We start from the raw sequence: 15,592 nt of genomic DNA, 5'->3' as shown, positions 1-15,592 counted from the left end.
TTTCAAATGATTATTATTAGGGCCCGAGCACGAAAGTGCCAGGACCCAACGGTGTCCTGGCACGAAGTGCAAGGAACCTATTGTTTTTCTGGGGATTATTATTATTATTCTTTTTCCGCTGCGAGATCGCGTTTTTGACGACCTTAGCCATCCCCAAAACTCACGAAAAGTGGAGTATGCGTCAGAACTGGTGGGAAATTCAATGTTCTGGAGTGACTGGGCTCGGGTGTCTCCAGAGGGCTCCATAGCGCCCCCTAACGTACGCAGTTTTTCAGAGAAAGTTTCTTCGATCTTCACGAAATTCAAGTATGTCATTGCTCACGCCCTCATACCTGGATTAAATGATTTTGAGATTTCTTCGGCAAACAGGAAGTCAGCCATGTTGGACTTCCTGCGTGATTTTAGAATTTACGAACGCATATTTGAAGACTTTAGGATGCACAAAAATTTATGAAACTTTACACACACATCCAAACTAGTAATTACTTAATTTTAGTGGTGAAATTTTGCTTGGGCGTGGCATGTTGGCTCTCTAGCGCCCCCTTATGTCTTTCAGATTTTGAACATACCTTTAGGTACTCGAAAACTCATGAAATTTGGCAAGATGATAGACACCTGTGAACTTTATTTAAATATATAGCCATTAGGCTCAGTGTGTTTAGCCGGCTCTATAGCGCCCCCTAACGCGTTGAAATTTTAACTTTGTCAAAGTTGATCCGATAATCATGAAATTTGGTATGCATATCCCACTCATCATTTGAAACATATTCCTCATTGGGTTTCATTAGCTCCGCCCACCCGGAAGTCGGCCATATTGGATTTCATGTCACTTTTAGCATTTTATAGGCCGCGTACTTTAACGAACTCCTCCTACAGATTTAATCAGATCGATTTGAAATTTGGTCAGGACCATCTTAAGACCTTGAAGATGAAAAGTTATTAAAATCGTGAGTTTTCACTTAACGAGCGGAACGTGGCGTGGCGTCCATTTTGAGCCATTCGCCATGAAACAGGCAGTTATTGTAACTCAACTGTACATAGTCCGATCTGCCCCAAATCTCTCAGGTATGATGGTGGTCCAGTACTGATGACATGTATATGAAAAATTATACTCATAGCCCCGCCCCAAGACGTTAGCCCCGCCCCCTTTCATATCTCATGAACCGTTTATAGTAGAGTCTTGCGGGAGGTGTCATATCACTCAGCAGAGAGTGCCTGTTTCATTGGGGATGGTTAGCCCCGCCCCCTACACATTAGCCCCGCCCCCTTTCATAACTCATGATCCGTTTGTAGTAGAGTCTTGTGGGGGGTGTCATATCACTCAGCAGAGAGTGCCTGTTTCATTGGTGAAAGTTATGCCCGCCCCCTACACATTAGCCACGCCCCCTTTCATAACTCGTGATCCGTTTGTCGTAGAGTCTTGTGGGAGGTGTTATATCGCTCAGCAGAGAGTGCCTGTCGTAGAGCCTTGCGGCAGGCGTCGTGGCGCTCGTCAGAGTTTCGGCTTCACGGTGCCCGGCCGCGTCGGTCGGCGTCCCGCCAGCATCCTCGACGCGCAAGGGGCGAGGGCCCGTTCATCGCTGCTTGCAGCTTTAATTATTCTTATTATTATTATTCTATTATGTCTTTGAGCGTGAAAACGAGGTGCTTGGGATAATGAACTTTTTTTGAAATTTTGCACACGTGTCAGACGTGCGTGAAATGAATATCTGATATGGGTTTCGTGCTCGGGTGTGGCAAATTGGCTCGCTAGCGCCCCCTATTGAGTAGCCCCGACGACACGTTTCTCCTAAATTTACGAAATTTGGTAGGTATATGTACCATGATGAGACGTAAATAAAACCCTCTTGGAGGTATACCGTAAACCCAACCGGAAGTCGGCCATATTGGATTTTATGGCGTTTTTTTTACCATATCCAGGCGCTGTACTTTAACGAACTCCTCCTAGAGATTTAACCCGATCAACTTCAAATTTGGTCAGTAGTATCTTAAGACCTTTGGGATGAAAAGTTACTCAAAGATCAAAAAGTTATCGAACTATGTTGCCGTGGCGTGGCGGCGAAAAAGCGCCTTTCGCCAAGAAACAGGAAGTTGTTGTAACTTTGTCGTACATTAACCTATATGCTCCAAATTTCTCATGCCTGATAAAGGTCCCTGTCTGACGACATCCATATGCAAATTTTGACTCACAGTCATAGCGCCACCTAGTGGTAACAGGAAATATCATGTTTTACACATTGATGTACTCTGCCTCAGAAATTAATCACATCTACCTGAAACTTGGTCAGTAGTATCTTAAGACCTTTGGGAAGAAAACTTATCAAAAGATCAAAAAGTTATCGAACCATGTTGCCGTGGCGTGGCGGCGAAAAAGCTTCATCGCCAAAAAAACAGGAAGTTGTTGTAACTTTGGCGTATAGTAACCAATCTGCTCCAAATTTCTCATGCAAGATAAAACGTACGTGAAATAAATATCTGATATGGGTTTCGTGCTCGGGTGTGGTAAATTGGCTCGCTAGCGCCCCCTATTGAGTAGCCCCGACGACACGTTTCCCCTAAATTTACGAAATTTGGTAGGTATATGTACCATGACGAGACGTAAATAAAACCCTCTTGGAGGTATACCGTAAACCCAACCGGAAGTCGGCCATATTGGATTTTATGGCGTTTTTTTTACCATATCCAGGCGCTGTACTTTAACGAACTCCTCCTAGAGATTTAACCCGATCAACTTAAAATTTGGTCAGTAGTATCTTAAGACCTTTGGGATGAAAAGTTACTCAAAGATCAAAAAGTTATCGAACTATGTTGCCGTGGCGTGGCGGCGAAAAAGCGCCTTTCGCCTAGAAACAGGAAGTTGTTGTAACTTTGTCGTACATTAACGTATATGCTCCAAATTTCTCATGCCTGATAAAGGTCCATGTCTGACAACATCCATATGCAAATTTTGACTCACAGTCATAGCGCCACCTAGTGGTAACAGGAAATATCATGTTTTACACGTTGATGTACTCTGCCTCAGAAATTAATCACATCTACCTGAAACTTGCTCAGTAGTATCTTAAGACCTTTGGGATGAAAACTTATCAAAAGATCAAAAAGTTATCGAACCATGTTGCCGTGGCGTGGCGGCGAAAAAGCTTCTTCGCCAAGAAACAGGAAGTTGTTGTAACTTTGTCGTACATTAACCTATATGCTCCAAATTTCTCATGCCTGATAAAGGTCCATGTCTGACAACATCCATATGCAAATTTTGACTCACAGTCATAGCGCCACCTAGTGGTAACAGGAAATATCATGTTTTACACATTGATGTACTCTGCCTCAGAAATTAATGACATCTACCTCAAATTTGGTCAGTAGTATCTTAAGACCTTTGGGATGAAAAGTTATCAAAAGATCAAAAAGTTATCGAACCATGTTGCCGTGGCGTGGCGGCGAAAAAGCTTCTTCGCCAAAAAACAGGAGGCTGTTGTTACTTGACTTTACATAGTCCAATCTGCTCCAAACTTCACAAGCTGGATAATGGACCAGGCCTGAAGACATATATGTGGTATTATGCATGATAGTCATAGCGCCCCCTACAGGAAACAGGAAGCTGTTGTAAATTGGCTATACATTGTCCAATCTTCCCCAAATTTGACATGTTTTATAAGAGTCTTGCCCTGAAGACATGTACGTGCCCCGACGTGCGCGTTCCCCCGACGTGCGCGCGTGGGCGAGGGCCCGATCATCGCTGCTTGCAGCTTTAATTGTGATTGTTGTTTACTTTTTTATCTCTAGACCATGAAGGGGAAAGTTGAATCATACACTTCTAGAGACTTTTACTTTGGAAAATCTCTAAAATCCAGTAAAAATGTTTGATTTTCAGCATGTGTGCAGTCAGAGATGTCCTGAAGTCAAATATATCAGGATCATTATCAGAAATGATTTATTATCCAGCAACCCAGAAATATAAAGAATAAAGACGTTTCCCTCTCAGATCAGTGGTATTTTCTTTTTAATTAATAAGGGACATGTAATGTTTTATACTTCTGGTGAATATAATCCATCAATCTTATTTCCATAGATGTATTTAGTATATACAGTTCCCTTTGTTAACACTTTATTTTGAAAAGCGGACGTAATCCCACATATCTACTTCCTCTAACTTCTCCAAGGTGGTCTCTAGCTCTCCCATCAGCTCCGTTCTCTTTATCCATCCATGGTCAGCTCCATCGGGGCCGTTTCAATGCTGAGAACACAAATGTCAGTATCTGGGTGCTCTACAGTCGTAGCGTCGGCCCATTTGACCACGAAGACAAGAGTGACGTGGTCCGCCATACGATAACGTTTCCATTTTTTCTGGATTTTTGCGGACATATTTCAGCCTTTCTTTTCGGAAATATTTCAGACATTTTTCAAACTTTTATTAAGACATATATCAGCCTTTTTTCTGACATATTTCGGACTTTTGTTTGAACATATTTCGGACTCTTTTCTGACATACTTTGGCCTTTTTGGGACATTTTTTGGGCCATATTTCGTAAATACTTTGGCATTTTTCTGCCTTTTTTCGGACATATTTCAGCCTTTTTTTTTTTTTTTTCAGACCTTTTTTCGACTTTTTTTCGGACAAATTTTGAGCCATATTTCAGACATACTTTGGAATATTTTCGGACCCCTTCTTTAAATTATTTTCAGACATATCCTGGCTTTTTTTCTGATTTTTTTCAGCCTTTGTTCTGACTTATTTTCGGACATATTTTGTCCTTTTTTAGACGTTAGCATGCAGCTTTAGCTCTGCTCTGTCTAGCTCTGCTTTTCCTGTCAATGTGTGAAACCCAAAGTGTTTCCATCCTTTACTGGATGTGTAGTGTTTACCACGCTGGATTTAACATGGGAGGGTGCAGGTCGTATCCAACGTTTTACACTCTCTGAGGTTTGTTTTGGTTGACGGATACGGAACGGATATGACGTCACGTTACTCAGACTACCACAACAACAACAAAAAAGTCACAATACATAGCTGAATCAAATTTTTCCCCGCCCCTAATTAGGACTATTAATGAATCATCTTGTCTTCTTCAGCATCGATCTGAAGACATTAAATCTAGCAGAAACACATCGGACCTGAGTCTGAGTCCTGAGGGAGCGTTTAGAGTCCAGGACCGAGGAAAAAGGTCAATAAGAGACGACAACAAGAGAGACACGAAACCTGCTGAGAGAGAAAAGGTCAGTCTGTACCGAGCTCTGTGTGTGTGTGTTTGTGTGTGTGTGTGTGTGTGTGTGTGTGTGTGTGTTTGTGTGTGTGTGTGTGTCCGACCTGCCTCTACTGTGATGTAACGTGACCGTACAGAAGTCCACTTAGAAATGTTGTCACTTTTAGAATTTATAGTCTGAGTTTAAATATTAAACTATATATGTGTGTGTTTTTGTGAGTGCAGGTGTGTGTGTGTGTGTGTGTGTGTGTGTGTGTTATATAAACCTCCTGAGCTTCAGTTTTAAAATAAAACCAGTTTCACTTTTAACTCGACTCTCAGCTGGTTCGTTATCTCCGCGGACAGCTGCGTGTCACAGCCGATCACATCATCATCACACACACACACACACACACACACACACACACATTAACATGATACACTGATGTCAAATACTCCTGCAGGTCGTTTTCACAATGCAGCAACACGCCTCCGGAGTCTTTCATCACAAAACAACAAGTTCAGTTTGAAAAAAATAACATAAAAAGCAAAAAATAACAAATGGACTAAAGAAATGTTAGTGGACTGAAACCAAAACCACCGATCAGAGGAGACAGCCGTACTGACAACCATCAAACACTCAGCAGATCGTCACTGTGGAGGTTCTCCTTTTCATTTATTCTTTAAAGGGACTGTTTGTAAGAATCAGGAATGTCTTGTTAACAGCGACACCTGGTGGCCGTTAAGTCAACGAAAGTCAGCGTCCTGTTGCTCGCGCTTATGCTCGCTCTACTGGTATCACTTTAAGGTATTAATACTGGCATCACAATTGTTGTAAAGGATGCTCAGCTAGGGCGGGGCGATACATCCAATATAGTCGATGTATGATGTTGTCCCACGCGCGGTGTATAAAATGACTATATCGCGAACATCGACTACAAACTGTCATGTATGTTTTTAAGCCACCGCGCCGCCATGAGACTCGCTTTGGCATTTCCTTCTCTCCCTCCGGCTTCCTCTCAGACACACACATCACACGTCACAGACTCCGCCGGCGTGTTTGTGTTTATGGAGGGAAGCAGCGGAGAGAGAAGGAGCCCGGAGAAAGTGGGAGAACTGAAGCGGCAAAGTGAGTACGGTAGCGAGAACACGACCAAAGCAACCAGAACCAGCCCAGAACCAGAATGACTCTGGCTTCCTCGCTTTCCTAAGCAATCCCATATGACAAGAAAAGTGCAAAATGCAAAGAAATCACGGCCGCTGTAAACGACTACATCACAACGCCGGTTAACGTAGTTGAAAAGCCCGAAAAGACTCATTAAAGGGACTGTTTGTAACTTTTTAAGCGTATAAATGTGCCGGGTCGGGACACATGCACGCTTGCGTTTGGCCGGAGCCTCTGCTCCTCTGCCTGCCTTCACTCACACACCGCGCTCCTTCTCTCTCTCTCTCTCCACCTCTCACGTGCATGCTGCTCACTCCACACTGCAGAAGAGTTAGTTTAGCTCTGAGAATATCTAGTGAATGTTCAGTGGACGTTTGTGCAGAAATAACTGCTGCAGCTCCTCCAGACCAACAGAGGTTTCCCGTGTCTTGTGAAGTGACGGGGCTCCGCAGAGAGAAACGTTATCGTCTCCGACCAAAACTCCGGCGTCTCCCCCGTTCCCTCCGGCCGCGGTCGGGAGCTGAGGCGGGAAAAGCCAACACTAGGATCAGCATTGATTCATGGAGAGACCTTCGTCTGGTCAGCTAACATTACTGCCAAGCAGCTGAAATATAGAGTGATGTTGTGCTTTTAGCTGACGTGTGTCTCCTCACTGTGTTGAGTGATGCTCCTTCATGTCTATGTAGAGCGAGCACAAGCGCAAACACAACGCTGACTTTAGTTGACTTAACGGCCTCAGGTGAAGCTGTTAACATGACATTTCTGAAAGTTACAAACAGTCCCTTTAAGACACTTGATCCAAAATATGAACTGCCTGGTCGCAAATGTTTTTGCGGAGAAAGCTCTACCGGAGTTCTTCATCTCAGTGAGAGAAAAGTTGGCCAACCAGCTCACAGAGGTGACCCACTTCTCCACATCTACCGATCTGAACGTCCAGCTAACAGAACCAAATAAGTTAATTTACACTTATTACATGCCATTTAAAAACGGTATGTGTGTGTTATGTATTTATCAAAATGTATAAAGCATGTATTGCCAGATAACTATTTGGTTAAAGTGAATACTGTTTTGTTAAATTTAACTTGTGATTTCTCTCTTTTTGCATGCAAGATTAAAATAGTTCCAACAGAAACCACTAATGAATATAAACAAGAAGGTTTTAAAGCAGACATACAGTGTGCTACAGGGACTACAAGAATCATCATATTGGTGTGATGGTATGCATCAAAGGGTTAAATTGAGCATTTATGAAGTGCTTAGAGGATATTTGAAAATATCGCGATATATATCGTGTATCGCGATATTGCCTAAAAATATTGCGATATTATTTTTAGCCCAGCTCTACTAAATATCAGTAATATCTGTGGCTCTCTTGGTTTTTTAAAAGCTAGTAAGTGAACCTTGACTTAAGTATTCAAGTAATCAAGTATTGATAAGCTGGATATGAGTACATCGTAGTGAGTTACAAAGCATTTACAGCCTATAAATGAACAAAGAGATACGGTAGGATGTTTCTACAGTTTCATCTGTAGTCGGTTGGAAGTCGGTTGGGAGAGTTCCTGGTGCTCTTCCAGCATGTAAAGTCATGAAAAATGTATTTGTGCATTTTATTCCCAACCAGGAGAACCCGCTGGGCTCCGAGGGAACATCAAAGATGTTCATTAACATTTCAATTTAACCCCCAAGTTCAGTTCCTCCACCACGAAGTGACTCCAGCAGGACACCAAACCTTCTGCTGACTGTTCACTTTATCAGCTAAAACCTGCTCATCGAGGATAATAACGTTGGGGGGGTTCATGGTTTGTCCCTTTAAATATAAAAGCAGCTTGCTGAGACTTTAAACGTGCTGCACAGAGCGGAAACTCACAGTTTTGGTTTGGCTGTTGGGACTGAAAACCTGCTGCTCAAACTGAGGTTGGATAACAATCCGTCTTGTCTTCTAGTATTTGCAAAGCCGAGCAGCTTAAACACTGAAAACAGTGAATTATAATAATCTCATTATATAATTATATTATATAAAAGGATTATATAAAAGCATGCAGGTTTAGAGAGAACTGTTTTTAAAGACTTTTCTTTAAAGATGGGTTGGTCTAAATTCACCAGACTTCCACCAGGAGACCGCTGTTCATGTCCCGTCGTGTGAAACCAGAAGTCAACGTTGATTTATTTGTCACTTCCGGAGTTACTTTAACCCAGAGTTACTTTAACCCAAACCGGGATGTTTTCCTAAACCTAACTAAGCAGTTTTGTTGCCTAAACCTAACCAAGTTGTTTCCTGTGAAGACGGAAGTTTATTTTGAAAAGACTGTATGCATATAACGAGTAGAAATGGACACTGGACATTCGTAGGAAAACGCATGAAAAATGAGGAATAACTTTTTCATAAGATATCATATAAACCGTTGTATGAGGATATGTTGTTTATTTATATAGCTCAATATCACAAATTTGCCTCAAGGGGCTTTACAACCTGTACAGTATGCGACACCCTCGATTCGGAAAAGGAAAAACTCCCCAAAGTGGGCCTGAATACAGCTTATATCCATCTTCAGTCAACAAAAGTCCATAACTTCACCTATCGACCGATAGTGGTGACAGCCCCTAGTGACTAAAACCTGAAGTTACCTTCGATCCTCATCGATTTACATTACAATGCGTTCAGGCTCTATCCAGTAAAAATGAGTATTGGGCGAAGGTAAATTCTAACGTTATCATGATGTGTTCAAATCGTAATCTTGTAAAATGTAGTTTCCGCGCTGGGGGCACGTTGCGGTTGGGGCGCACTGAGGACAGTTGCTTTGTGACGCTTTGTCCACGGCCCTGGGAAGCACCTTCGCCCCGAGCCTTTCCAAGCCGACCTAGAGCCAGTGGCGGCGCACCGCCTCGTATGAGGGACTCCCCAGCCTGCCGTGTGTCGCCCACACCCTCCAGCTGGCTGTTAACGAGGGTCTTTAGGCACAGAGAAGTACTCGTATCGGTACTCTGTATTGGCGAGTACCCAAATGGAAGTACTTGTACTCAGTCTGAAATAAAGTGGTATCGGTGCATCGCTAGTAGACGTGATTGATGAGTTGTTGGTTTCAGAAATATCACCACGGCTACACCAGCTCCGACGTCAGAACGGTGAGAGGGGTTTCAGATCCAACAAGCGCTACGTTTGAAAACTCCCCACCTCTTAACACTGAACTGTCCCAGGGTCCGGTGGGGGTCACAGTCTGACGGAGCCACCAGAACCACGTCACCGGACGCCCTCCACCCCCCCGGCTGCACCTCAGGACTCTGTCCACAAAAATCACCAACAAAATCATTGTCTCAGGCCGGGTCCTCTGCCTCGGAGCAGGGACACATCCGTGGAGCTTTTATACAACAACAGCTGACCATGCAGACAGAAGAAAAGCCAACAACTATCAGAGTTTTGGAGGAATTTCAATTGTCCGAGGGACTGTGTTCCTCTATGACAGCTGAGCGACCACATATCCAAAGAGACAAAGCCTCTGGTAGACCTGCAGTGGAGCCTTATGGCAGCGAAACAACACTTAAATGTGTCACAGCAATACCAAAAGGCTTAATTCTCTGAGAGTTTGACAGCTCACTCTTGACCTTAGAAACAGCAGATCTCAACTCTTTGGTCAAAGGCTCTCAAAGAGAAGAAGTAAGAGACCCTTGAGTTGAGATCTGTTGTTCCCAAAGTCAAGACTGAACACCGTGATGTGATGAAAACAACCAGACTAAAGGTCTTTATACTCCGGGAGGCGTGACGAATAAATAACCCGAAAATGTGAAATACTGGTTTGCAAATATTACATGTCTAGGGCTTTTATTGTGAAAGGTAAGAACAGAAGGAGTGGGTCTGGTCTGCGCCGCCTTTGAAAGGAGTAATAAAGTTTGCCATCTTGGTTCTGATGGATTCATCAGGTTTTATAGTTTCATATGATACCAGTATTGGATTTTTCTTCTGCCTTTCTTTCGGACATTTTCCGGACTTTTTTGGTAAATTTTTTTGGACAATTTTCGCACATTTTTTTGGACATTTCTTTTAAACATTTTTCGCACATTTTTCAGACTTTTTTTCAGATATTTTGGGGACTTTTTTTCACGGAGATGTGATGAAAACAACCAGACTAAAGGTCTTTATATGCCGGGGAGGGGGCGTGACGAATAAATAACGTGAAAATGTGAAATACTGGTCTGCAGATATTAAATGTCTAGGGCTTTTATTGTTGCAGATATTTTGGGGACTTTTTTTCGGACATTTTTCAGACATTTTTTCGGACAAACACCCTCACACATTCACTGATCTGGAGGTCAGAGGTCAAGGGACCCCTTTGAAAAATGGCCATGCCAGTTTTTCCTCGCCAAAATTTGGCGTTAGTTTGGAGCGTTATTTAACCTCCTTCATGACCAGCTAGTATGACATGGTTGGTACCGATGGATTCATCAGGTTTTATAGTTTCATATGATATCTTCACTCTAGCTTTAAAACTGAGCCGCTACAACCTAAAAATCACAAGTTGTGTTAATGCGTTAAAGACATTAGTGGCGTTAAAATGATCATTATCACATTATTGCGTTATCTTTGACAGCCCCAAACTAAAGCTGTCAGATAATAAAGTGAAGTAGAAAGTGGCATGAAAAGAAAACACTAAGTACAAGTACCTTAACTTTGTACCGAAATACTTGAGTAAATGTTCTACGTCACATTCCACCACACACGCTCCTCCTCCAGGCTTCTGCTGCTCTACATAAAACATGAATAAATCTGTGTTTCATGACTTTTTAGGAATCCTTGTTTCTCCTCCAGCTGCATCCACACATTCATTTATTATTTATTTATTTGTGGTTATTTTTTTTGGGGGGGAGGCTAATTAAATCCGTTGGGTGGGTAAATGAGTCACAGGCTGCCGTCAACTACGGCGTAAAAAAAGACAAAGCGACAACAACAAGATCATAAACAACAGCAGCAGCAGCAGCAGGAGAGAGAAGAGACGCTGCTGGCTTCTGTTTCTAGACAGACGGACCGTCTGCCCTTTAGCTGCACACACACAATACACACAATGTACACTATACACACACACACACACACACACACACACACCAGGCTTAATGCAGTTCGGGGAAATGTGATCTGACTAATGTGTGGAGCTTTTATCAGAGAGTTTGTGCAGAAATGTGTCATTTTTTAAAGGATTTTAACAGGAGTTTGGATCCATCTATCTATCTATCTATCTATCTACCTATCTATCTATCTATCTACCTACCTATCTATCTACCTAGTAGGACTGGGTAGTAGACGATCTCCCAATTCAATACTATCACGATACTCGGGTGCAGATTTGCTATGTATTGTGATTTTTATTAACTTTTTTAAAACTAGACCATGAAGGGAAAAGTTGAATCATTCACTTCTAGATACTTTTACTTTGGAAAATCTCTAAATGAATCCAGTAAACATGTTTGATTTCCAGCATGTATGTAGTCAGAGATGTCCTGAAGTCAAATATATCAGGATCATTGTCAGCAATTATTTATTATCCAGCAACCCAGAAAACACAAATTAGTGGTGTTTTCTTTTTAATTTATAATGTTTTATACTTCTGGTGAATATAATGCATCAATCTGATTTCTATAGATGTATTTAGTATATACAGTTCCCTTTGTTAACACCTTATTTTGAAAAGCAGACGTAGTCCCACGTGTCTACTTCCTCTAACTTCTCCAAGGTGGTCTCTAGCTCTCCCGTCAGCTCCGTTCTCTTTATCCATCCATGGTCAGCTCCATCGGGGCCGTTTCAATGCAGAGAACATAAATGTCAGTATCTGGGTGCTCTACAGTCGTAGCGTCGGCCCATTTGACCACAGAGACGAGAGCGCCACAGCCACGTTACCGCCATACCATAATGTTACCTGTCCGTGACGGAGTTAGCATGCAGCTTTAGCTCTGCTCTGTCTAGCTCTGCTTTTCCTGTCAATGTGTGAAACCCAAAGTGTTTCCATCCTTTACTGGATGTGTAGTGTTTACCACTTTTATTTATTATTAGCACATTATTCTGATAGTTGTAGGTTATAAAAAATCTGCATCATGCAGGGCTCAACATCGGACATCTTTCAGATATTTTCTGGACTTTCTTTTTACTTTTCTTTGGACATTTTTCGTACATTTTTTTAAAAACTTTTTTTGGTCATTTGTTGGATATTTTTCTGTAATTTTTCGGACTGTCTTTTTTTGTAAAATATTTTGGAAATTTTTTCAGACATTTGTCGGACTTTCTTTTTTTTTTTTTTTTAACTTTCTTTGGAAATTTGTTGGACATCTTTCGACTTTTTTTCAGACATTTTTCAGATACGATAACGCTTCCTGTCCGTGACAGAGTTAGCATGCAGCTTTAACTCTGCTCTGTCTAGCTCTGCTTTTCCTGTCAATGTGTGAAACCCAAAGTGTTTCCATCCTTTACTGGATGTGTAGTGTTTACCACGCTGGATTTAACATGTGAGGGTGCAGCTCGTATCCACGCTGACCCTCCAACGGTTTAGACTCTCTGAGGTTTGTTCTGGTTGACGGATACGGAACGGATATGACGTCACGTTACTCAGACTACCACAACCTTCCTTCTACCTCCACATAGACTCAAATGAAGCAGATATATCCATTCTGGTATTAAAACATCTATTTCAAAATCGTAAAAAAAAAAAAAAAATCTATCTATCTATCTATCTAAGTTAAAATGTGTTTTGGTTTCTTTCGTCCTTCATTAATTAAAACAAGTTAATGGGACTCTTGAATTTTCCTCCTAATTGACCTTCCAGATGTTGTGATGTTGCTGTGCAGATGTTTCATTCACAGCCTGAGAGAGAGAGTCACATCGTTCTTCACGTTTTCAGGGTAAAAGTACCGTCAGAGTTCACACCGACACATCAGCGTATTACACACATAAACATTAGTTAGATACACAACCTGACGATTACATCATTAACGCATTCAAAACTACTTCACTGCAATAAAACAACACACGGACACACAGATGGACACAGATGGAGGATGAGGGGAAATGCCAGACTCACCAGTGGTCGTGAGGCATTGTTGCGTTGCCGTCGGTTACTGAGCATCTCTCTCAAATCTAATACACCAGCTCTCCTCTCTCTCTCCTCTCTCTCCTCTCTCTCCTCTCTCTCTCTCTCTCTCTCTCTCTCTCTCTCTCTCTCTTTATGTCCCTCTCTCTCTCATAACGTCAGCGACCATCAGGATTATAGCGCCTTAGTCGCTTAGAGAGAGAGAGAGAGAGAGAGAGAGAGAGAGAGAGAGAGAGAGAGAGAGGAAAACAGGAATACTGAGAGGAGAGAGAAAGATGACAAAAAAGGAAAACCAGAGCAGAGAGAGAAGCTTCTACCAACAGAAGGAACAAATATAAACTAGCAGACTGTCCTCCGCCTACAGATAATGATAGCGTCAGTCACATAGTCCACTTGTCTCTCTTGTCCATCATGAGTAACGAGGACGTTGTCAGGTGACGTTGTTATAAAGCGACAATGTGAAGGGTCAAGTTCTGAAAAGTGAAGCCAAAATGCAGAAGTACCTTGAACCTGCATTCTCTCTACCAGCCAGCAGGGGGCGACTCTTCTGGTTCTATAGAAGTCTATGAGAAAATGAGCTTCAGTAAACATTGTAAACATGAGTTTATGGTCTCAATCGCTAGTTTCAAGTCTTCTTCAATACAGCATGATGTTCATTTAGTAAATGATGGTCCCATTTAGAGTCAGATAGACCATAAAGCAGAGGAAGCTTTAGGGCGGGGCTACCTTGTGATTGACAGGTCGCTACCACGGCTTTGTCCGGTCTGGGAGTTGTCCGTTTTTTAGTCTTAGAACTTTAACCCTTTCACAGTGTTTTCACTTCATCAAAGTTAATTATAACATTTTTTGTCGCCTAAAAATGTCTGTGTATTCAGTGTTTGGTTGTACTTAGCTCCACGCTCTCCATGTCACTTCTGGTTGCAAAGACCAAGATGGTGACGACCAAAGACCAAGATGGTGACGACCAAAGACCAAGATGGTGACGGTCAAAAACCAAGATGGTGACGGCCAAAGACCAAGATGGTGACGGCCAAAGACCAAGATGGTTGCAGTCAAAAAACCAAGATGGTGACGGCCAAAGACCAAGATGGTGACGGACAAAGACCAAGATGGTGAAGGCCAAAGACCAAGATGGTGAAGGCCAAAGACCAAGATGGTGACGGCCAAAGACCAAGATGGTGGCAGTCAAAAAACCAAGATGGTGACGGCCAAAGACCAAGATGTTGACGGACAAAGACCAAGATGGTGAAGGCCAAAGACCAAGATGGTGATGACCAAAGACCAAGATGGTGACGGCCAAAGACCAAGATGGTGGCAGTCAAAAAACCAAGATGGTGACGGCCAAAGACCAAGATGGTGACGACCAAAGACCAAGATGGAGACGACCAAAGACCAAGACGGTGAAGGCCAAAGACCAAGACGGTGACGGCCAAAGACCAAGACGGTGACGGCCAAAGACCAAGACGGTGACGGCCAAAGACCAAGACGGTGACGGCCAAAGACCAAGATGGTGACGGCCAAAGACCAAGATGGTGATGGCCAAAGACCAAGATGGTGACGACTAAAGACCAAGATGGTGACGACCAAAGACCAAGATGGTGTCACATAAGTTCAATACTTAAGTGACGTCATTTCCGCGATCTTTTCCAAAACATAACTACGTAGTTTCCTGTGAAGACGGAAGTTTATTTTGAAAAGACTGTATGTATGTAACAAGCAGAAATTGACACCTGTTGCTGAACATTTGTAAGAAAATGCCGCCACTAAAACTCACTAGAGTATCACATGTGGATTAATCCGCCGCTAAAAATAGTCCCCAACAGAAAAGCCCTATATCCTCCTGTTGGTTTGATAACAACTACAGTACAGTGAGCAGCAGCTGCTTTAGGAGATGAAACTATATATATGTGTGTTTTTAACATCTTCAGTAGGAACCAATGGACCACAGACAGGAAGTCAGACAGTATTAAGTGGCGGACTAAAACACAGGGTTGGTTTGGATCTTCACAGGAGATTAGTGGAGTTCTGATGGACAGATGATAAAGTGTGAATCAGAAGAAAAACTGCTGGAAGGAAAAAGCAGAATATTCTGTCAGATTGACGGGTCACCTTCCTGCAGGCATGTCAGTCACATGTGTGTACTCGCTATATAAATATATTTATAGACGTGTGTGTGTGTG

General features: G+C 42.5%; 1 protein-coding gene across 7 annotated transcripts in view; it reads right to left on the bottom strand.

Annotated features, from left to right (window-relative positions):
* Window positions 1-15,592, bottom strand: part of LOC119475759 (rap1 GTPase-activating protein 2-like) — a 59,925-nt gene that overhangs the window by 31,158 nt on the left and 13,175 nt on the right. For 2 of the 7 annotated variants that reach the window (XM_037748764.1, XM_037748765.1), the window contains exon 1: window positions 13,404-13,561. The exons of the other annotated variants lie outside the window; for them this stretch is intronic. In XM_037748764.1, coding sequence (XP_037604692.1) covers window positions 13,404-13,420 — 17 coding nt within the window. In that variant the 5' untranslated portion in view covers window positions 13,421-13,561. Of the gene's footprint in view, window positions 1-13,403; window positions 13,562-15,592 lie in introns of those variants that run through there. 7 annotated transcript variants of the gene reach the window in all.

This window comes from Sebastes umbrosus, chromosome 17 (genome assembly GCF_015220745.1).
Source record: "Sebastes umbrosus isolate fSebUmb1 chromosome 17, fSebUmb1.pri, whole genome shotgun sequence".
NCBI lineage: Eukaryota > Metazoa > Chordata > Actinopteri > Perciformes > Sebastidae > Sebastes > Sebastes umbrosus.
This window is presented reverse-complemented; position numbering and strand designations above follow the sequence as displayed.